Source organism: Natrix helvetica, assembly GCF_964273705.1.
Source record: "Natrix helvetica genome assembly, chromosome: 3".
NCBI lineage: Eukaryota > Metazoa > Chordata > Lepidosauria > Squamata > Natricidae > Natrix > Natrix helvetica.
Genome location: NC_138549.1, coordinates 68,680,224 through 68,704,746, shown reverse-complemented (window position 1 = coordinate 68,704,746; position 24,523 = coordinate 68,680,224). Strand labels below are relative to the sequence as shown.

Genomic DNA, 24,523 nt, shown 5'->3' with positions numbered 1-24,523 from the left:
CAAAAAAATTGATCAGCAAGTTGAGAAGATTTTTAGAAAATCAAATGGACATGCATATATTACAGCTGTTCATAACATATTGTTCATAATATACCCAATTTAACAATTATTGGCAGGGGGGGGGGGAGTCTGCTTCACGGATGTTGCTATAGCATCCATGATGCTTGAGGAAAAACAATTGGAAACATTACAAAACACTGGGACTTGCACGTTGAATGCTTATAGAAAAAGAAATCTGTTGTTATACCAATGTGTTTGGGGCACTTGAATGATACCAAACAGGAGCTCCTCAATATCTGGAAATATTTAATTTATCAGACCTTAATACCTAGTTTTATCAAACAAATACCCCAACCTACATAGAACTGCCTATATTCTTAGATGCTACCTTAATAATTCTTAGGTGCTTGGTTAGGACTTGAATTGTTAAGTTTCCATCAGTCTTAGACTGAATTTAATTGTAGATTACATACATATACTACAACTCACATGGTTTGCCAGATTGGAAAAACTCAATTCAAGATGACTTATATTAAAAACTTAATAAACACAGATAACAAACAAACAAGCAAACACACACACACACAGAGACACACACACACAAGCTATAAGCAACTTTTTCATTGCAGCATGTAAGGCATTCAAAATAAATCAAAATATCATTTATGGGATACTGAAATTCTAAATGTTCTTTCAGTTTGTACAGGAAATTGTGAAGTCCACCACACCTCAATAATTCAAAAAGTCAAACTATTAGTGGCCCAGAATAAGCCTCTCTATCATGGTTCCCAACCCCCAGGCTGTGTCCACTACCAGGCCATGACTTATTCGCAACCAGGCCAGCTCGCGTGAACTGGTGCACACATACACATGCACAGCAGGCTGGCGCACATGCACGCACAGCTCCACTTGTAGTTGAGCTGTGTTTGCATGTGCATGAGCACCCGTCTGCCACACACGTGTCAAGCTGTGCACACCTGCATGTGCACCAACCCACCGCTCACACGGCCTAGTTCCCCTCTCTTCCCCTAGATGGGCCACCAAGCTGCAAAGGTTGGGGACTGTTGCCTATACAACATATAGTCATTCTCTGTAATGTAGAATGACTTCCCTATAGATAGAAATTTGGAAATCTCTTCATAATAAAGATTATGGGAAGAGCCATATTAACATGTGGCAACAAAACAATGACTTTAGCACTAATCATCTTTATCATAGCAGAAACTTTCATGAACTGTTAATGGAAAAACTATAAACAGGTGACAGCTCACTATTCTATATTACTTACAACTCTTTAAAAAAAAGTTAGCATTGCTGCAAGTGATTTCCTGTCCCAAATATGCTTTTTCTAACATTTGCATAGCTAATTTTATGCATAGAGTTTTTCATAGAGTTTAACAAGATTAACTCCTAATGTTCTAGAAAATATTTTAAGAATATAGAACATTACAAAGAAAGAGACGTGAAACATAGTCTCAGAATGATAGGAAGTTATTGCATGGTTCACATTCAATTGGTGAAATGCACATAACAAGTTTGTAAATAAGAGAAATTAAGACTGTATAGAATAGTGTGAGAATATTTGGGATAAAAATTGGCATACACCTGTGGCATACTGACAAATCAGAACTGCTGTTACCATTAGTAGGGGACATTACATGTGGCATGGATAAGATTAACGGCAAGTTGGAGTCTATAAGGAGCAAATGGTAAAAAACATTAATAAACAAAATAAAGAATATATCAAGTCTGTGAAAATGCTGGGTATGGCATATAAATGCAGATTTTTGCTCTTTAGCAAGTCATTGAAAATATACGAATGTGGGGGGGGGGAGTTTATTCAAGGTTGTAGTTTACAAAAAACGTAAGATATAACAAGTAGGCTTCAATTATTAAAAGGTTTCCATAAATATAGAGCTGAAGGTTCGTTACTAAATGTGATAAACAGTCTATGATGATAGAAAAGAACACATGAAAAAATTGAAATGTTGAGAGAATATTTATTACACTGTAATACTGTAAGATGATTAATATATTAATAGATAAACACATAAAAAATACTGTGGTGACAGCAAAAGTTATATTGATGAAAAATAAGGATATGTGTGTATTATTCTAGGCATATAATGCCACGTTATTGTCTGAGAACATGAATAGTTTGCTGAGAAATCTGGATAGATTCTAGGATGCATCAAGTAGTATGGATCTTAATGTTGCAAAAATCCAGATAGTTATGTTTGATGAGAAAGAAGACATGAACAACTGCAAGTTTTATATAAATGACAAAAAAATAGAGAATGTCAATGACTGCACATACTGGTTGAATCTGGTAACGGACGGTAGGCAACATGATACGCTGCAAAGAATTAATATTTACCACAATACATGAAAGGGCTGTCTATAAGAGTGTGCTTATATCCAATTTGTGATATAAAAATAAATAGCGGATATACCAGAAAAAAAATATCAAAGTGGAACAGAGTCAAAATGAATTACTTTAAAAATCTGTATGCTAAAATACTAATACACCCTCCCTCCCTAATGTGATAGTAAGTTTGTGAATAACTGTAAACACAATATATCTGCAAGGATTTGGTTTAAGAATATGTCAAACCTATGCTCTTTTTTACATCTCAATCACTAAAAAAAAAAAACTGCCACAATTTTGTGCTAAGCACAGCATAATTAATACTTTAAGGAAAACCCCACCACCACCAAATTTGCTGTTATACCTTAAAGTTATACCTAATTGCACTACCACAGTGATAGCGAACTTTTTTAGCTCGCATGCCAAAAGCGGAGGGAGCACAGCGGGGTCATGCATGGGCGTGCCACACCCATGCTATGCGCACGACCAGCGCTCCCCCCCATTTTGGGGGTGCTTTTTTCAACCTCCCCAGCCTCCAGAGGCTTTATAGGAGCCTGGGGAGGGTGAAAACAGCCTCCCCTGCCCCCCCTGGAAACTTCAGGAGCTTCCCTGAAACCTCCGAAGCACGAAAAACCGGTCCTACGGGCAAACTGGAAGTTCAAGAATGGACTTCCAGTTTGCTCTTAGGGCCAGTTTTAGCCTACGAAGCCTTCTGGGGCCTTCAGGGGGCTTCCCTGAAGGCTCCGGAGGGCTAAAATCGGCCCTACGAACAAACCAGAAGTACATTCCTAAACTTCCGGTTTGCCCCTAGGGCCGGTTTTTCAACCTCCACCTCCGGAAGGCAAAAAATGGCCTCAAAAGAAGGCCGCGTTCCAGTAAGGCAATGCATTAGAGCAGTGGTTCTCAACCTTCCTAATGCTGTGATCCTTTAATATAGTTCCTCATGTTGTGGTGACCCCCAACCAAAAAAATATTTTCATTGCTACTTTATAACTGTAATTTTGCTACTGTTATGAATCGTAATGTAAATATCTGATATGCAGGATGTATTTTTATTGTTATAAATTGAACATAATTAAAGCATAGTGATAAATCACAAAAACAATATGTAATTATATATTGTGTAATATTTCTTAATATATCTATATATTAAGAGAATATATCTTTCTCTTTCTCTCTCTTGCTGTCTCTCTGTCTCTGTGTGTCTGTCTGTCTGTCTGTCTCTGTGTGTGTGGCTCTTTGTCCCCCTCCCCCCCCTCTGTCTCTCTGTCATTCTCTCTGTATCTCTGTCTCTCCCCTCCCTCCCCCATCTCTATCACTGTGTATGTGTGTCTGTCTGTCTCTCACTCACTTAATCACTGTGTGTGTGTATGTGTGTGTCTCTCTGTCTTTCTGTCTCTCCCTCCTTCCCCTATCTCTGTCAATCTGTGTGTGTGTCTCTCTCTCACTCACACACACAGACATACATACGGTGGTCACCTTTAATCACAAGTTAAAAGTACCTAGCAGCGGCGTTTTTCCCTGGGGGAAAGTCTCCAAGGCTGTAATTTACGGCCTATGTTTTCAATGGTGTGGAGCCACGGCAAGGCTCTGCGCGGCTGGGGATGACTCCGGAGCCCATCTGGGAAGATGAGGAGCGTGAGGGGGAGTCCTCCCCCTGCGGATGGACTCTGGACCCCACACATCTTTCACAGCTGTCTCGTTTCCAATTGGGGGGATCCATGCAGAGGATTTCTCCCCCCCAATTGGAAACAAGGCCGCGCCGGCCCCCTGCCAGGCCTGCCTGATGAAATGGTGGTGGCAACACATTGCTGGGCAATGGGCAGGACAGAGGAGGGCACGGCATTGCCGTCCTTGCCTCTGGGGCTCTTCTTGCGGGACATGCTGGCTGGCGCTGCTTCAGGGTGCCCCGGCCGCCGGTTCCTCCACGCGCAGCCCAGCTCCCAGACCACCAACATCCCATCCAGTGCCCGTCCTCGGCAGCACGGATGGGCTCCAGACCCCACACATCTTTCACAGCCACCTCATTTCCAATTGGGGGGATCCATGCAGAGGATTTCTCCCCCCTCCCAATTGGAAACAAAGTGGCTGTGAAAGACAAGGCAGCGCTTTGTCAGAGAACACTTTCCTGCCATTACGAAGTCTCCAAGGCTGTAACTGTACGTGGTGTGCGCGCGCACCTATGTTTTCTATGGCATGGAGCCGAGGCGACGCTCTGTGTGGCTGGCGATGACTCCGGAACCCATACACGGCGGGTTTCGAGGAACGCAAGGTGAAGTTTAAAGTTTAGAGTTCCAATGGTCTTAGCGACCCCTGTGAAAAGGTTGTTCGACCCCCAAAGGGGTTGCGACCCACAGGTTGAGAACCGCTGCATTAGAGGTTCTATCATTGTAGAAAAGATTGAAGAATCTTGTAAGAAATATCTGAAACAATGACCTAACAGAACACAAGTTACCTAGTTAGTTATAAAACCAAAGCTTTGGGAAAGGGTTACATAAACAAATCCAAGATTTGTCAGTATGGTCGCAATAGAATTATTATTTCAAGAGCAATCAAATTACATAGTTATTCTGATAAAAGAAAAGTAAGCAAATGTAAAGGCAGAAAATATAGACTGTTAATGAAAATTTTTTTATATATAATTTCATTACACTCTACCATTAATGATTGTTCGGAACATGTACAAATATAGAACTATTTATTTCATTTTCTAATAGTGTAAGAGCACAATAAGCTGAATTAGTCTACCTACATGGGACGGGGTGGCTCAGTGGCTAAGATGCTAAGCTTGTCAATCAGAAACATTGGCAGTTCGGAGGTTCGAATCCCTAGTGCCGCATAACGGAGTGAGCTCCTGTTACTTGCCCCAGCTTCTGCCAACCTAGCAGTTTGAAAGCATGGAAAAATAGGGACCACCTTTGGTGGGAAGGTAACAGTGTTCCATGTGCATTTGGTGTTTAGTCATGCCAGCCACATGACCACAGAGACGTTATCGGGCAGTGTTGGCTCTTCGGTTTTGAAACAGAGATGAGCACCACCCCCTAAAGTTGGGAACAATTAGCACATATGTGCAAGGGGAACCTTTACCTTTCTTTCCTCACTTCTAATTTCAGTTCAAAAGGCACTAACTGATAAAACAAAAATGTCACAGCTTCTCTGGAACAAAAATGAAGAAAAGAAACTGCTACATTCGATGAAGAAATAGAAGCTAGGTCTACAACTACAGAGACACTGCTACCAGCAGAAGTTATTCATTTTACTGGAATAGGTGAAACCTAAGGCATGCCTAATTTAGTAAAGGTGGTGGTAGAAGTTGATCTAAAAACAAAGCATGATCCTAATGAAAGTTAGTTCAAAAGTGTAACTTTTCAAATTAGTTAGTATCTTAAATTCAGAAGTCAGTCTAGCTCAATGTGGAAAACTTGCATTAACATTGTAATCATACCCAATCTACTGCCAAACTATTGAATGCCCTAAAAGCATAAATATTTTTCACCAGTATCACCTTTCTTTATCTACATTTAATATATTTATTTAACTTTATCCTTCCAAGAGTGGTGTGGTGGCCTAGTGTTGAAGACCCTCTCCCTCTCCCTCCAAATGTTGAGAGTTCAATCCTAGGTAGCAGCATAGTAGGATGCAAAGAAAAAATATCTGATGTGGACTCCTGTGGCATCAGGAAGAGTATCTGATAACCAGTAAATAATGCCCAGATTCATCCAATCCCCGATTCTACGCTGAATTTAAGGGATTACAGGATCGTTTTATTTAATGTTATCCTTCCAAACTCTTTTCTCTTTTGAAAATAGAAAAAGGAGAACATAGGATACAGGATTGAACATCTTTGGTGTAGTGATGATACCTGAATTCAAAACTGCAGAATAAAGTATACAGTAAGAGTATTGTAGAACATTTCAGTTCCCATAAAACTAAATTTATGCTTTGACAGAAAGAAATGAAGGCACCAAAGAGCAAGCTAAAACAACTAAAGGTGACAGAGAATAATCACTGAGGTTTAAGACAGCCTCCCCAAAATAATCAGGTGTTGTGTTTCCCAAATTTATATCCAATTGCAAGTCTTTAGAGCTTCCAAGTATACATATATACATACATTTACAAATTGAGAAAGTCCATTATCCAAGAACACATGGCGGTTTTTCACTGGGAAAGCCTAAAACTGGCTAAATCTTTATTTTGACATATTGCTTTAAAAGGTAGGAATTATTATTCTTTTTTTGCATTTTCATATAGCTTAACACTTTACAGTTGTCAGTATGAGCTCCTGGGTCATACATCAAAAAATTTTAAAAATCATTTTACTAAGACTTAAATTTATGTTGATAAAACAAAAATAACTCCATGGGTATGCTATCTATATTATTCTATGAACTGCGTAAATAATAACAATGACATATATACAACTTTATAGCACTGAAATAATCTAGAAACATAATTTATAATAGTCTTATTTAAAATTATAGAATAATGCACAGAAATATCTGGGGTATAACATGCTAAAATTGAAATGTGTTATTTCCTTATTCATGATATATTATATGGCCAAAAACTATGTGCAGTAAAGGCATCATCCAACAACAAACATCTTTTCATTTTTAATCTTCTTTCTAACCCACTTTTTTTTTTACAAATAACTCAAAGTGACAAACATATCCAACACACTTTTTTATTTTCCCCAGAACAACAACCCTGTGAGGCAAGTTGGGCTAAGAACAATTTACTGGCCCAAGGTCATTCAGCTGGCTTCCATGGTTAAAGAGGGAATAGAACTCAGAGTCTCCCACTTTCTAGCCTGGTGCTTTAACCACTTGTCTTTTCTTTCCAGACAAATAATTTGATTTAGAATTAGTTGACACTGCAGGCTTAGAAGAAGAGACTTGCAATAACCAAGTTATCATAATTTGGAAATTAATTATAAAGCACCTTAAAGATAGAACTCCCAGAAATATTTTACAGGAGTTACTGATTAACTTTAAACGGGGGTAAATTCTTGTACTATTTAACAACGCAAATCATAACTGCATAGGTGAATTTATAGAACAGCTTTCAATTACTGCAACTACAATTCAGGCTGAGAGATAAGTGAATTAACATGGTATATCTAGGGCAGCGCTTGCATCTTTAAATGAACAAGAGCTCATCACTTCAGTTCCCTAATAGCCTGTTCCTCTCTGCCATGCAGTCTTCTCATTTGCTCAGCCAACCATTGTCTCACCCATCAGCCATGAAACGTCACTGCCCTTCTGCACATTTTCCACTATATCTCCCTCTCGGTACAGCACTAGAGCAACCCCTCCTCTGTAGAACAACCCTCTAATTTTGCCTTCTTTATCATCTCTTGCGTGTGCACACACATGTCGCTTTATTTGTATCACCTACACCCAGCCTTAAAATTGCTTGCGCTCCTTGCAATGCTACTCTATTTCAGAAGGTGTGTACGGAGCACGGAAAGGCTGATGAGATGGTGAGGAATCCATGTTCCATTTTATCCCCTTAGTCTATTCACTTACTTTTTTCAGGTGCAATGGTGTTGCTCGAAATAAACCAATCATCAACACACATCAGACAAATCCCAGACCGATATTATTGTAATGTCTTACGTTAAATAAAAGACCAATTGGGTGGGGGAGATAGATTTTCTCATACACATACATGCTCAGGATACACAGTTGCTGAATAAGCGTCAGGTAACTAATACTATGAATGCTAGAATTGAGGGGTGTTTTTTAAAAAAAAACATATGTTTCTCTTCCTCCTGTCACTCTCTCTCCTTCATCTTCTTCACCAGGAAACCTTCCTTTCCAAAAAGCAGCACACCATCCCACTCACACACACTGGAGTCTCTTCCAGATTTTGTACAGTTGAGTTTTGATCATTCCTGGTTTCCTGTTGGGTTAGCGGCTCCTCCAGTCCACACAGCTTTCCCAAATGGTATTTAATCTATCCGCACTCCCGCCTCCCCAACACACACACACACACACACACACACACACACACACTTTCTCTCCCCCCCTTTCTCTCTTTAACGTGCTCCCCATCCTCAATAGGATTCCCCCATCCTCCTCACCGGAGATACTGAGCGCAAAGCAGGCTCATCCTCCGCCGCCGCCTCTCGCTGCCCGCCAGTCCACGCCGGCCCCGCGTCGGGGTCTACAGCTCGGGCCCTTCTGCAGCCTGGAAGCCGCAGCCGCCGCTGCTGCTGCTGCCGCCTCCGGCCGCCGCCATCTTCCCGTGTCGGGCCCAGGCTCTTCCTGGAGAGGGAGGAGGCGGGAGGCGGGAGGAGGGGGAAGAGGTAGCAGCGAGGGGAGGAGGAACAGTTCCGCTCTCCGCCTCCTGACTGGGGGAAAGGAATTCTCGCGAGAGCCGGGCGACCTGCCCCGCCTCCACGTTGAAGGTGGCTGTCGCCTCCCCTGACTCGCGTGGAGCCAGGCAGGCAGGTGCTTGACTACCAGCCGGCGAGCCTCTCAGTCGATGCCTCCTTTTTCTACCTTCCCACCCTCACTTCCGGGCGCGGCCCAAGCTCAACGGGACCCACTTCCGTCTCTAGTGCACAGGGAAACCCTTCCCTTGTCAGCTCGTGGGCCCGCAAGGCGGCCTTCTAATGAGACTTTCCATTGGCGGTGCTGCTGTCATAGCAACGGGGAGTTGCGTGCGAGTGGAGGATGGGGGATGAATAGTGGTGTGTTGTGTGTTATCGCCATGGTAACCGTCGCAACTACTCTAGCGCGCGCTCTTTTCCTAACTCCCGCCTGGAAAGTCGCCGGCTCTCTTCCTTCCCTCACTTTCCTAACGCCCGCTTGGCAGTTTCTCTCAGTTTCTGTGCGAAGACATCTAAGGAGACATCTTTTGACACACCTCCCGCCCAGGATAAATGGAATTCATTTTAATAAGACGGCCCGAAGTATGCCGTGAGGCTCATCGCACCCGTCCGAAGATTCAAGGTGCCAATCGGAAGAGCCGAGATTTAGTTACGTTTGACAAGAGATGGCGTCCTTCGAGCCACGGGATTACTGTGGCGGCTTCTTTTGACTCGAGTCGCTTTCCAGCGCGGCACACGGACTTCTCCTGCACGTGTCATGTTGTTCTTTGAGAGTGCCAGAAATAACCGACGAATTAAAGTAGAATACTGCATTGTCTAAACTTGGATCCCTGCCAAAACCCCTGCCTATTTTTAAAGAGATTTTTTTAATGGAGTGGAGGAAGGCATGCTGCAGAAGAAATTGCCAACCTTTTGCATCAAGGGCAAGAATGCTTCTCAAGACCTTAAGCAGTGCCATGGGTTGGGTTTTTTGGGAAAGTAAAATGGAAGGTGACTTTGGCCTAGTCCTTTTGTGCACCCTTTATCTCCTCCTCCATCCCCCACACTACCAAAAAAGAAAAAAGGAGAGAAATATATTCAGTAATAAAAAATATATTGAGAATTGTAACAGTGGTGGGCATTTCCTTCTTTCCTCCCTCCCCTCCCCTCCCTGTCATATAGCTGCCCAATTTGCAAGAGCAACTTTGAAGGAAAACTAGATTGCTTAAAATGTAAAAATATTTTTAATATAACTTTTTATATAAAACAAGAAAGCCAGAAACAAGACAGTGACAACAATGAAGAGCAAGATTTTTATCCACAAAGGCATAGAATGTATTTTACCAATCATTGGTCTGTGGCAGATGGTATTGATACTTCTAACCATCCTTCAGATGGAAATATTTGTTTTGAAATATTTCTTATCTTTCCTCTGTAGACATCTCCTCCATTACTTCAGTTGTCATCAGTGGCTTCTATTTTGAAAAACATTTCAGAAGCGTATGTTTTTCAAATTGGTGGTTCTTTGACTTTATAACATGCAAATAATGCATTCTAGATACAAATGGTTGAATACAATGGTATTTATACAAAGAAAACTAGAAATTGTTAACACATTTAAATAAACCTTGAAAGATTTGATTTTAGCAGTAAATAGTTATCTTGCACAATTATCTAATAAATTGATACATACATTTATATAATTATGTTTTAGCCTGTTTTGTATAGCACTCATTTTTAATATTCATTATATTTGTCCATATGAAGCCTATGTCTTCAAGCAATCCTCTCATAGGTGGCAAGGGCAATCTGGTGTTCAATCCATTGAGTGAAAGGAATTTATCTTTCCAATGCTGCAATATTGGCATATTTGGCCATAATAAAGCTGAGAAACTATTTACATTGTTCAGTTGTTAAATTCCAAGAACTAGGTATGTGGTTCAAGAGAATATTGTCTGAAAAATTTAGCTTTTGTCACACAATTACATTTATGTAATTCAGCACTTTCCCCAAAAACCTATTAAGTATAAAACATTATAAAATTGTGTTTTAAAGAAGCATAATCTTTATTACATGTCCAACAAAATTCTGTTTTAGACAGTCCTTTTCTATACAAATATAACAGACTTTAATGACTTCTAAATATTTTGTTATGTAAATCATAATTTTTAGATCTACAGTATTAGCACTCTTGCTATAGAAGCTAAATCATTCTCCCATTGTCTACTGTAGGCAATATAGGAACCTCTGATTCTTTATTTCATTTATTTCTTAGCATATCAAATTGATTTCTTGATAACAAATATCTATAAAAACTAATAGCAAGTCTTTTTAATTTTAAAAGATTTAACAGTCCTAATCCCAATATCTCGGCTGTCTCAGAAGTTAAAATGCTGCAGTTCCAAACAATTTGAATTCAACCAACTTGTGTACTACTGCATAAATCTCTGTACGTTGTCCAATAACACATGCCAAGGGTTCCATTCAAATATTAAAAAGCAAAGGTGAAAATGGACATATTTGTCTTATTCCTCTGAATAGTGGAAAAGTAGAAGAAGGCATGCATTGACCTTTATTTTAGCTATAGGTGACTCAAAGTCCTTTTCAGCATCTAATGATAACATTATAAATTGATCTTTATTCAAATCTATTACATCTACAACTAAATTGTCCAATGCTTGCCTAGTTTGTATAAACCCTGCTTAGTCATTTTTAATAATCAGATTCACCTAACAACTGTATTATTAAATTAACAACAGCAGTGATTCATTAACAACTGTGGCAAGAAATATCATAAAATGGGGCAAAACCAGTACGCTGCAATGGGGGCGGGCGTGCAGGCACACAGTTCACACGCAGTGTGCGCATGCGTTCTTATCGCCTGTGACGTTCCAGCTGCTTGGAGCATCGCATAGGCGCCATACACTCCGTGTGCATGCGCAAAAGCCCCGATCGGCTCAAATGCAGGTAAGGAGGATGGGCGGGGGGATGGGACCTCCAGAGCACTGTACCAGAACGGTACCTGGTGCTCCCAGCAGGTACCGTTATGTCCGTACCGGGGTATACCGGTCGTATCCCACCATTGGGCAAAGCTAACTTAACAAATGAGTTGCTTAGCAACAGAAATGTTGGGCTCAATTGTGGTCATAAGTTGAGGACTACCTCTATCATCTAACTTCAGTAGGTTTGCTTTATTTAAAAAGGCCTTTATATCTTGACTTGATATATTCTCTAATGTGCTGTATAACTCTGAATAATTTTTTAAAAAATTATATCCTTTGAGGTTTTATACATTTCATTCATTTCATCTCTGATATTTGGAATCATTGTCCTATATTTCTTTTGCTTCAGACAATTAGCCAAGAACTTAACAAAGTCTTTCATTATTCTCATCATAAATTAGTTTCCAGGTTATTTTTAGTGTTTATAAACATTTTTAGATAGACTCCCTTAAAAGCCATATATACATGTTTGCCTTGCTGTTTTGTGTTGTTTCTATTTGGTTAACTTTTAATATGGATTTATGCTGTTAGCTTTGTGGAAATTATTGATAGAGTTGTATACTATCTGTAAAACATTGTTAAGCTGCTTGTCGCTGTGAGTGAGTAGACAACTATATACATTTTCTAAATAAATAAATAAAATTTCTAAATAAATTTTGCACCAATAATTTCTTTGATGTTCTTGGCAACTCTGAGAAGTCATCAGCATGCCTCAAGTTCTGAATTCAGTTCATGGTGGTCTCCATGCCATTTTCTCATTTATCTCATTCATTTCCCTACTTGTATAGAAGGAAGAGGACTGGTAACACAGTTTAATATTTCTATTAATAGTGGCTCAGGGCCTCCACTTCTTATAATTCCAGATATTTTTGTAAAAAAAATTAACAGCAATCTTGACCAACTCGTCTTTATTTCTAAACTATGACCAAACAAGGTATTCTATGAAGTTCTACGATTGGTATTTCCATATCTCTTTTCCCCCATAGAAATCAGCTGTACATCAAGGTAATAGTAGAATATGGATAAGGAGATATTACTTGTTGGCCCTGTATGCACAAGCTCTTTGTGCCAGTTTGAAAACAGCTTATTTGTTTCTGGCTCAACTATCATGCAAGATTGAAGCCACAGCAAAGCTATGCCACATTGAAGTTCAAAGCAATGGAGCTAACCATGGTCCTGTTCACAGTTGGTGAGACCATCTGTCTCTCCTCATTTCTTGACTCCTGTACAGAACTCTCTCCATTCTAACAAGTCCTTGAAAGAAAAGGGTAGCTGGATAATTTTGCAGCTGAACTGTTCAACTGATCAGATTTTTTTTAAAAATATGAACAAATGCACAAAACATGAAATAAGGACATGGATGGGACACTGACATTCCGATCCAAATCCCTCTATTATGAATAAATGTATCAGCACCCAAGGTACTGTTCCTTCTCCAGCCTACTAGGAGCTTCATAGGAAAAGCATAAGTAGACAAAGAAGAAATGGCAATTGTAAAATAATATTAAATCATACATTAATGTCACTCTAAATATCATATGGTCCCCTGTTCTCCTTCATTGTATCCTCCCAAATCATTCAGAGAACAAAAACGAGCTACAATTCAATACAAGTCAGAAAGTATTTTCTGCTGTATCACAGTTTTAATGCAGAGCATGAGGCAGCTTTTTGATGCACAAGTCATGGCAATTTCTCTGAGAATACTTTCACAGTACAATGTGATCTATGTGTCATCTCAAAATCCTTCATAGAGTAGAGTCATTGCCTATCTCTGATTTAAAACTAATTATGGCTGTGGTGCTCAATAGCCTTTATATATATCACAGAGTTCATTAAATTATTATGAAAAAGGAGAAAGAGTTTAGTTACATTTTTTAAAATCTTGGCACATCCATGATTAGAGACTCTCTTGTCCCAGCTCACATTTTGTCATACAGATAGTGAACATTTTGAAATATGTCATACTGGCAAACAGGAATATCTGCATCTGTGGTTTTCTGTTGTTAAGAGACAGGCTAGAGGCACTGAGACATTTGTTCAAGTCATGAAAAGCAGTTTTGATAAAATCTATACTAGTTTCTAGACTAATATTCTGCAATCTGGTGCTCTTTAGATGAGTTAGTTTACAACTCCTTTCATGATTTCTAGCACTTATGGAGACTCATCCATTTGAGAATGGCTCATGCAGACTGACTTGCAGCTCATCAGAATTTCCAGTTCAAGTTTCTGGAAGACTATGGGGATCTCATGAGCAGGGTTTTACCGCTGAACAATTACACATGCAGTTTTCTGCCCTTCTTTGTTACCATCTGGTCTGGTTTTTTGCAGCCTTGATTCAGTATGCCTGTTCCCTTTCCTGATCCCTTCACAATAGAAAGTTGAAGCAAAGGAAACAACAATTGTTGCTGAGAGAGCCTCTAAAAGCTCCGTATCCAGGGTTGCTGCTTGAACAATGACTAGCAGAAAAATGGCAGTAGAGCACAAGATAGTGTTTCACAGCTCCCTGCCAGCAAAACTGCCATGGAATCCTGCCTTTGGGCACCAATATCTGGGCTGCAAAAATCTGGATGACCACTAGCCATAGTTATATAGATAGAACATCCTCTTTGTTGCCATCTAGCATTTGTTCAGAGGTCTGCAGTCTTTGTCTGATGACCCTATCCCATTTGTTGAATGCATGGAGAAAATAATAAATGGCAAAGGGGTTTGGGAAGGGCCACTGCATCTCTGGAATCAATTGTTTTGGGACAACCTATTCTTTAAAGCAAAACAAGAAGTAATGGTTGGAAACTTATCAAGGAGACATCCAATCTAGAACTAAGAAGAAATTTCCTGACAGTGAGAATAACCAATCAATAAAATGACTTGCTTCCAGAAGTTGTGTGGAGCTCCAACACTGGAAGTTTTAAAGAAAAGATTGGACAGCCGTCAGTCCAGAATAGAATGGAGTTTCCTGCTTCAGCAAGGGGTTGGATTAGAAGACCACTTCCAACTCTGTTATTATGTGTTCTGTATTCTTTCTCTAAATTTATGCCAGTGAAGACCACTCTCTTACCCAGCTGCAAATGAGTAAGAATAACAATATTTCTTAATTGGGTATTGCAAGAACAAACATGCCTTGCCTGGAACTCCCTTCTATTTCACAGCTGGGCAAAAAAATAGTTAAGGATTTACTAGTAGTTTTGCTGCACATCACAAAGAAGTTCTGATTGTCAGGGATTTAACACAGGCAGTATAACAATTTCCCCCATTCTCTACAGCACATTACTGAAATGGAGGAAAGCTTGAGGGGAAAAATGAGCCTGGCTTCTTGTGTGACCCCAATAATTCTGGTATTTAAACCAAATTGAGGAGTTGAATGGCTTTTCTTTGTATTATTATTCTATAAGATACAATGTTTGCATATACGTAGATCTAAAAATAAAATCACTATAATTTCAAGGCAAGCTCCAAACCTCACAATAATAATATTAGGAAAGAAAGAGCTAAAACAAAGGAAAGCAGCTCCCCAAATTGACCGGATTTTGTTTTGCTCCTTATTGTTTTGTTCCTTAACGTTTTATTTTCCTTGAAACCGAGGACACAAAAATAGCCTGAGCACGATTTGTCAGCCTTGGCCTCCAAAAAAATGCAATGTACTCTGGCATAGGTTGAATGTGTTTTTTGCTTCTTCCTTGATTTGATTTTAAAAGCCCGTGTATTCTGAATGTCTTGTAACTTAAATGTCCATAAGTTCTATTTTCTTGTGAGGCTGTTCATGACCTTATTCAGTGTAAGCCTTGGAAAAGATCTTCTTTTACATCAGAGAGCAAAAAGAATTATAGGCTTTGAAGCAGCCTGTTCATAAAATCAGAGGATAAGATATAGTTCTCCAGGGAGAAGTCCCTGAATAAAACCAACTTTGAACTCCCTGCAATTAGAAACTTACTGTCCCTGACCCAATCACTGTGACACAGTTTGGAGATTTAGATTAGTGCACTGAAATGATCATTCCTTTTCTTGCATCCCTGTTCCCATTTCTTCAACATAAATTAGGTCTTCCATAGAGCAGCTTTAAAGGTCTCCCCATATACATTTTACATTAACATGTAAATCTGCTTTTTCTGTGGTTGAGCTCATACCAAGGGACAAAGTAGCATTGAGTCTGAAGTCCTTCAAATAACAATTTAGGAGGCAGCTTAAAGCTTATCTCTCCTCACTATCCAGGATTTTTTCAGGTTTTAAGTTGTTGGTGTTAGTCTTAATGTTGTTTTAGGACTGCAAATGATTTTCTAATTTTATCTTTCTTCTTGTAAGCCATCCAGAGCTATTGGCTGGGGTGGAATGGACATTTATACCGTTTATTAATAAGTACATTCCTTCTAGGTAGTTTTCTGACACAAAGCTAAATTCTGAGTTTTCTAATGATCAAAAGTGCATTTGAAAAGCAGAATTACAATGATTCTTTTTTTAAAAATGGTAATGCCTGATAATCTCCTAAAATTTTGTAAAGTTATTTTTTCCAGTAGAAGTAGAATGCTTAAAGTAAGAATCCCATCCTTCAATGATTTTAGTCCTCCCTTGGACAGAGAAGTCGGCTGGATGATTTTGGGTCAGTCATTTTCTTTCATACCTATACTATGTTGAAAAACATCTATGTACTAATCTAGGCCAATATGATATATTATGGTCCATAATCTTCAATGAAAATGCCTCAATTCTGCTGTTGATTCATTGAGGCTGATAATAAAACACACACAAACAAACACACACACACACACACACACACATCGTATTTACTATCTTACTGTAAATACAAATCAAATGCTGTAATTGCAATTCTAGGGCAACAGGCTGAGCAAAGCCCCAAAGGTCCTTTTTCAAGAGCCAACTTGACTTTCTGATTTAAAAAAAAAGATGTTTCTCTTTTCATCCCAGATATTTCTTCAGAGCTGAAGAAGCGAAACATCACGTGGATGACTGAGAATATCCATAGACATTTAGGCTGAGCAAAGAGACCCATGGCAGGTGGTTTGGGCACATATAATTTTGTTCTCAGCATCTTGCTATGGCTCCTCTACCTTTGCATATGTTGTCTGAGGCAGCCACATTCTACTCTATGATAGGGCCAACCCTGCCTTTGGCCCATTTACAAATGTGGGCTTTCTAATCTGATTGGCAGCAGCCCTTCAGGATCTCATGCAGGCTATTCACCTTCCAGATTTGCTATCTAAGATCCTCTAACACAGTGGTGGATTTCAAATTTTTTTAGAACCTCTTCGGTAGGTGTGGTCTGCTTTATGGGAGTGGCTTGCCGACCATGTGACTGGGTGGGAGTGGCTTGCCAGCCATGTGACCTGGTGGGCGTGGCCAACTTTGTGAAACTCACTTAACAACGCTCTTGCTTAGCAACCAAAATGTTGTCTCAGAAACTCTGGCATTTGAAGCACGCAAGTCTTAAAGCTGTCAAGTTACAAGACCTTTGCACCCCTATCCCTTTAGAAAAAAAAAACTCCAGGGGTGTTCAAACTTGACAGCTTTAAGACTTGTGGACTTCAACTCCTAGAATTCCTCCTATCACTCTTCATCTTGATGATGTGCGGATGGGCGGGGGGAGGGAGCTGGAACTGGTTCTAAATGGCACTGTAGATTTGTGGAACCTCTTCTATAGAAGAGGTTATAACTGGCAGGAACCCATCCCTGCTGCAACATCTTAAAGATAAATCTTTTGTATAACATATTTTCTTCCACCAAGGCATCTTTTTAATTTCATTATTTCCTAAGATATTATTTTCCACATATAGAAAATCAGTGGTTTGAATCAATATGATGTTCTTTGTTTCATACTATTAATAAAATATTAGGCTTTAAAATATCCTTCAGATTTACTGCCTTAAACCTTACGCAGTTTTCAAATTCCTATGATGCAACCCAGAGACATCTCATGACTTGGTAGAATGGGAGAGTAATTAACATTTACCATGGTGCAATCACAGAATCTTCCATATACTATAGAACAGTGATGGCAAGACATTTAGGCACCATGCCCAAAGTGCGCGTGTGCAAACTGCAAAGTACGGGTGCATGCATGCACCCACCCCACACATGCGTGTGCACCCCATGCATGTGCCTACACCCCACCCAAATGGAAAGGTATAGGTGCATGTACCCCGTGCATGCGCAGCAGCGACCCGAAGCAGAGCTGGGGTGATGGCACATATGCCCACAAAGAGGGCTCTGCGTGCCACCTCTGGCATGCGTGCCATAGGTTCACCATCACTGCACTAGGAGATCCCAGATGTATAGTAAACCAGAAAGTTGAAAAAACATGCAAGAATAAGCATGAATAAGCTTCATTCAAGGGAGTCTATTACAGATCAGTCTTATGAATTGTACTGAATGGAGAAGTTTGGATTTCTGGCGACCAGCAGCAAAAGGATAATGTTTGTGTTGTGAAAGAAATGTCCGTGTTTAATCAACAGAAGGATGAGAGACTGGGAAAAATGAGCATTGAAATCAACTGTTCAGAGATTGCATCCAGTCTCTCCAAGGTTTTGATCTTACACAATCATAGGGGGAACTTGTTTTGCAATCAAGACAATAATGGGAATGAAATTGCAATAGTGTAATTTGAGATCAATAAGCAAGCTCTTTGATATAAAAAGGAGGTCCTTTGGTTCCAATGTGATTTGAAGGTTGATCATTTCATAGGGTTCACCATTCGGAAACTACAACAACTTAAACTGCAAATACTAAAGCATGTATTAAAATATTAAATTAAAATATTGCCAGCACTGGTTTTCAATTTCTATTTGGCATAGATTCTGTTAAAGTCAAACTAAAGCACTTCCTCATTCAACACATAGTGTAACATTCCCTAAGATCAAAAAGAATTAATTTCAGTAATTGAGCCAATCATATCAATACTTACTTTCCAAACCATGCTTACTTTCCAAAGCAGCATACTTCTAAATGCTGAATACTGGAGCCAAAACAGATGAGAATGATGCTTTTGATGAGCTTCCAAGATGCTTCCAAATGATCACAAGTGGAAACATGAACAAGAGCAGCCTCTCTCAATCTTTATGTTCTCCAGTTCTGGTCATACATTCCCAGAATTCTCAGCAATGACTATCTTGAGGAATTTTGGGACAGGAGGCTGCATATTCTCTTAGAATTGGGAAGGTTTTCATACTCAGGCTCAAACAACTTTTAATTATGCTTTGAAATTCTTAATGTGAGAAATGCAATAGAATTGTTACTATCAATGGAGTCAAATCCCATGCCACAACATCAGAGAAATCACAGAATCCTTTTTGATTTTCTCCTTAATCATCATCATTATTATTTATGCTTTGTATTCCCTGAAGGAGCTGAAAAAAAGATCACCATCAGTCAATTGCAAAAGGCAGCTTTACTTGGAACAGCTTATATGCTGTGACATTATATTTAATACCATCAAGCAATTACTGCCTTGGGAAATACTCAACAGCTGCATAAAAATGCCAAGTCCAGTCTAAACATCTGGCTGACTGTGCAACAGACCAAAATAATAATGTTTTATTTTTCAGCTAAAAGACCTGAATGTCTCTGAATAAATATATCAATCTTGATGTGATATTTATTTTTACAACATTTAAACACATGATAAGCAAATATGTGTGTGTATGCGTGTCAGAAAGGAAGTTTCATTCAAATAATTTCAATATTCAAAATTTTAATAGAAATTATTTTATGTTATATTTTCAATAATAAAATATATTTTGCAACAGTTTGTAAATTATTAATTTCATATAATATAGAAACCATATATAATTAATAATTTATTAAGCTCTTGCACAAAAGCAATATAATTTAGTGTAGCACATACAATATGTATGTTCAATTTCAGGCAGTGGAGTTATTCTAATAAGCCGGCTGATAGCTCCAGTACCAAACTAAGAATAAGAGAAGATAAAAAATAGTCTTGATGAGTCCCGGGAGGTATTTTTAAAGATGAAGAAGTAATTTCATTTATAATAATCCTGGGAAAAGGATTAGAGAGCCACATAAAATCAGATTAGTTTTAAAATGTCATATCTGACCAAAGTTCTAAAAATTTATAACAAAAGCCCTTTCTGCATCCAATAAAACCCTGCTGGTTTCAATTTTGCTGAAAGTATATCTAAAATATTGATAACAATGGGAAACCCCTCTATCTCAAGTGACTGGAAAAATAGTGAATAGGTGGAAATGTACTTATTAAAAAATATCGTCAGGTAAAAATAAATTCTTGAAAAGAAGAGTGCAGGGTTGGACTTTGGGTGTTTAGAGAATGTGGCCAAGACAACAGATTTTGTGATGTTTCATAGCAATTGTGGCTGGCATCTTCAGAAGCAAGGTGGTATCACCATCCTGCACCAAAGCCAGTTTGACTGAAGACCAATCAAAAGGCAGGAACCTAACTATAAAAGCAGGAGCAAAGTCAGTACCTGTTCAGTTAACTGTCTGCGGTCTGCATAGCCTGAAACCCAACACTGATGAAGAAGATACCACTGGTGAAAGCATAGCTTAATATATAGAAACATGATTAATTTAAGAAATTGCTGGGTTTTGAACCAGCACAATTTGACATAAGTTATAATTGCATTCACAGCAGTCATCTTAAAAGGGGTCCAACCCCCCCCCCCAAGTACAGCATTAACAAAAGAAAGCAAACAACGGTATGATAATATCCGAAGACTCAGAAAATGAAACAGTATGCTTTATTATACATTGTTTTTGGCTAAACAACTCCACGCCATTGCACAGGAAATCAAAAAATGTTAATTAACATAATTAATCAAGCAAAATAAAATTAACTGCCAATATCTGAAGAATAATGAGAATTGGCAAATAGCAGAAGGTAGAAGGGGGGACAGGAAGTCAGAGGAATGAAGTTAAATGAAAAGAGTTTTTAAAAAATACACTGAAAAGAGTAATGTGAAGTGTCCAGTCATGTCTCTTGTCACTCTAATCATCACTGAGAACTAGATAAAATCTTCATGTTTTAGAAGCAAATCTCAACTGGTAGCAATAAATGTATACACTTGACCCAAAGCCATTTCAGTCTTTAAAGATTAGTACCAAGTCTGGATTGTGCTAGTTTAACCTAAATCATTCCTGATTACTCTAAAAGGGAGAGGTATTTTGTGGTTCAGGGTGTGGGTGTCATGTAAAGCATCTGTGCCTGAGAATTGGAAGGATCTCGTGTGAATGCTCTCCTGTACTAAATGAAAGATTGCAACAGGGGATACAAAAAGCATGGGTGGATTCCTTTGTTAAGTGTGCCTGGGAAGAATTCTGCATGACAGAATTCTGGATGAACACGTGTGAAGTGACGATGAACAAAAATGGGGACGTTGTAGAGCATTTATAGTCAGAGTGTATTCAGACCGGTTTTAGGGCTTTAGCAATTGATTGAGCAAGGTACGGTTATGAGAAAGTCGGTTCATAGTACATTTGTTGATTTGGAGGAAACCTGTGATGTTTTAACTATGGACTGTTTAGTGCAAACATGGTATCAATGATTGCTTGCAGAATGTAATAAGAATGATTTGGGATTAAGTAAAGCATGAAATGGAGTGCTTAGGAAATATGGGTAGCCCTCGAAGAGTATGATGTATTTGGGGGAAGTTTGGAGAAGGGATCCAATGTCCTGTTGCATTCTATAAGATGTCACAATATCTTCAACAATATGCATGTAAAGATTCTGTTGCAGATATTCACACTGTGCCTTTACAGACACAATTTGATGGAAAGAGTTCCTAGAAAATAACAAGCTTTATAACTAGTGACTATTACGATGTGAAAGACTGTCTCGGAGTAGGATCCTCTATTGACATTTTATTATGCTTTTAGTCTAGAATCCGAATCAATCTATATTCCCACCAATATCAATAGACTGCCTTCATGTTTCTCAAATCAAGTTACCTCTTCCCCATTACTTTCTCTCTTTCTATTGATTTCATGATGGTCTGGATAGCTAATATGAGCTGCAGTGCCTAGACTCTTGCTTGTAATTGTGAAAACATGGAGCCTGGTGCCAGGAGCATATTGATTACATTCAAGCTGAAAGACTGGTATGATCTTGTCCTAGCAGCTTTATGTGGTTAATTATAGGTTAAAAAAAAAAAACCCCAAGAGACATTTCTTTCAACATTCACAAATTTCTTAGTTGTTAGCTTTAGAAATTTATACCCTTTAGAAAAGGTTTAGCTTTTTGAAATGCACAAAATGTTATCATCTTGGACGCATGCTGTGTTATTTCATGCCTGTATGCATGTGTCAGATACACTTTGAAGTATCTCTATCCCCAAAAGGATTTTTCTTCTAGAGACATCAACAGATATTTATGATCCTGAAATAATTGCTTTGCCACAAAGTATTTTCTAAGCATTTCCCTGAAAGATTTAAATGCTTCATTTATGCAAACCATGCTTACAAACAGCTTTTTCTATTTCAGATAGGTGGTGTTTTCCTTTATCAGGTTTTTTTTTAAAGTTTTGCTAAATTTAGATCTATGGCTAAGAAAAAGAGCTTTGGAATTAATAGGGACCAATGAGAGGGATTAAAGAAATGTGACAAAAAGATAAAAAAGTTCAAAGCAAGCTTTTTGTATTTCAGAAGTTTCTAAACTACAGAAGAAGCAACAGCATAAAAATGAAAGAAGACAGCATTATTCTGAGAAGCCTCTTTGATAACCAAGGATGGAAAGAATAAAGCAGGGGTGAAATTCAGCAGGTTCTGACAAGTTCTGGAGAACCGGTAGTGGAAATTTTGAATAGTTTGGGGAACCAGCAAATACCACCTCTGGCTGGCCCCAGAGTGGGGTTGGAATGGGGATTTTGCACTATCCTTCCCCTTCCCCTGCGTGCCCCAAGCCACGCCCACAGAACCGGTAGTAAATTTTTTTGAATTTCATCACTGGAATAAAGAATGATATAGTCATCATTGAGATGGCTAGCATGAATGAAAACAAATTATTCACTCACTAGCCAGTTTGGTTTAGTGGTTGTGGTTCAGTCACCGGGCTAGAAAGCATATTTCTATACAGGGGAAAAAAAACCTGAGAAGTTGGTAGGACAAAGAAGAAGATGATATCAGGTAAAATGTAAGGAAGCTCATATACAGGGGATTTAACCATCTGATCTTTAAAATGTTTGGTGGCTTCTCTGTAAATGAACAAAAGCTCTAGCTTTACTAGACAGAGTCCATTTACCTGTGCCTTTGAAGATCAGGAATTATACAGGAGTAGATGTGCATAAACCTTACCGAACAGATTGGCTTAAGACCGCATAGTACTCCAGTATCCTATGTGGGCAATGTTAGATTGGGTAATGGATAGGCACACACAGGCTTAACGGTAACGACAGCTCTTTATTAAGTACAACAAGTGAGAACAATCCAGCGAAGGTCCTTTTATAGGGAGCGGTCAGACCCTTTGACCAATATGATTAAACCTCTGTTCCCGCCAGAACAGAGGACCTTGGTGGAAACAACTGTAGTTAATGCAAGTATCTAACAGGCAACCCTATCCATCACTTGTTTTCCTGATTTGAACCAACTCACTCTACATTCCTGCAGATTAGCTGCTGTCTGGTGAGGCACAATGGATCAAGCCCTGCTTTTCACATGGTAAAAGTGGCCCCAGTGGAAAGTGCTATTGGATTTAGTCAATACAATAAGAAATGTTTTGGTTGCATGAACCAAAATAGACAAATTAATGACCTGAGTAATATTTTTTTTTAAAGTTCAGCTGTGAGAAGGAAAACCAAAAAACATTGGGTTTGTTAGGGGTATCTCCATTGGGAGACAGAAAACAGCGCAGCAGAATGTACAGCTAGAGAGAAAGAATGTTGCTAGTAGAAAAACACACGAATAGAGTTTCAGACACTGCTAGTAAAAAACAAGTAGCTTTACTACTAATAATTGCTTCACAAGCAGTGATAGTAGATATATGTCCAAACACAATTCAAAGAACAAACAATTGCTTACAGTCGCAGTTCACGTTCCAGTCATCAAGCGAGCAAGTAGTTATAGAACATAGGACAAGCAGAGAGAGCTCTTCTGACTCCCTCTTATTATAAAGTTAATTACAGCTGATATGTACATTCACCCATTTAAAGCAACAACGACCATTTGTTATTGTATATAGATATATGTTGCCTACCCAACATTAGGAGTATACTCCCAACATTCTCCCCTTTGGGTAGCCAATATATATTCACAATTTCAGTCCATATCATTCACAATTTTCTTTATGTTTAATAGCACCCTGAGCCTTTGCGAAATGGTCGGCTATATTATCTTCTGACATACAGTATGTTAATTCTACTAGCTTATTTTTAATACTCTCCCGTACATTCAAATAACGCAGATCTGTATGTTTCATTCTAGTTTTAACGGCCAAATTAGTAGCTATTTGAATAGCTGCCTGGTTGTGCTCGTACACGGTAATAGAATCATTTACTTCTATTCCTAGATCTATCAGTAACTGTTTGTAACATATTATATTAGTACATAGTAGTGATAGACATGACAATTCTGCTTCCATAGTAGACAGAGTCAGATGTTTCTGCCTAATGGATCTCCATCCAATCAATGCCTTACCCAAAATACAGCTATTCCAGACATTGACTTTCTTGTGTCTATATCTGTTGCAAAATTTGGTCAGCTTTAGCTCCTCATTAGGTTCAAGGTACAACGCATAGTGCATCGTTTGCTTCAAATACCTTAAAATCCTTTTTACAGCCTGCCAATGCCTCCCAGTTGGGTCTGAATTATACCTAGCTAATTGGTTTGTGCTGCATGCAATATCAGGCCTTGACCAGTTGCTTA

General features: G+C 38.9%; 1 protein-coding gene across 2 annotated transcripts in view; it reads right to left on the bottom strand.

The window, feature by feature from the left end:
* Positions 1-8,836, bottom strand: part of SMG7 (SMG7 nonsense mediated mRNA decay factor) — a 69,184-nt gene extending 60,348 nt beyond the window's left edge. Inside the window, exon 1 of one of the 2 annotated variants that reach the window (XM_081949569.1) lies at positions 8,454-8,836. In XM_081949569.1, the coding sequence (XP_081805695.1) occupies positions 8,454-8,482 (29 nt within the window). In that variant the 5' untranslated portion in view covers positions 8,483-8,836. The remainder of the gene's footprint in view (positions 1-8,453) is intronic. The other variant, XM_081949570.1, reaches the window with a different exon arrangement.
* Positions 8,837-24,523: the final 15,687 nt, after the last annotated feature.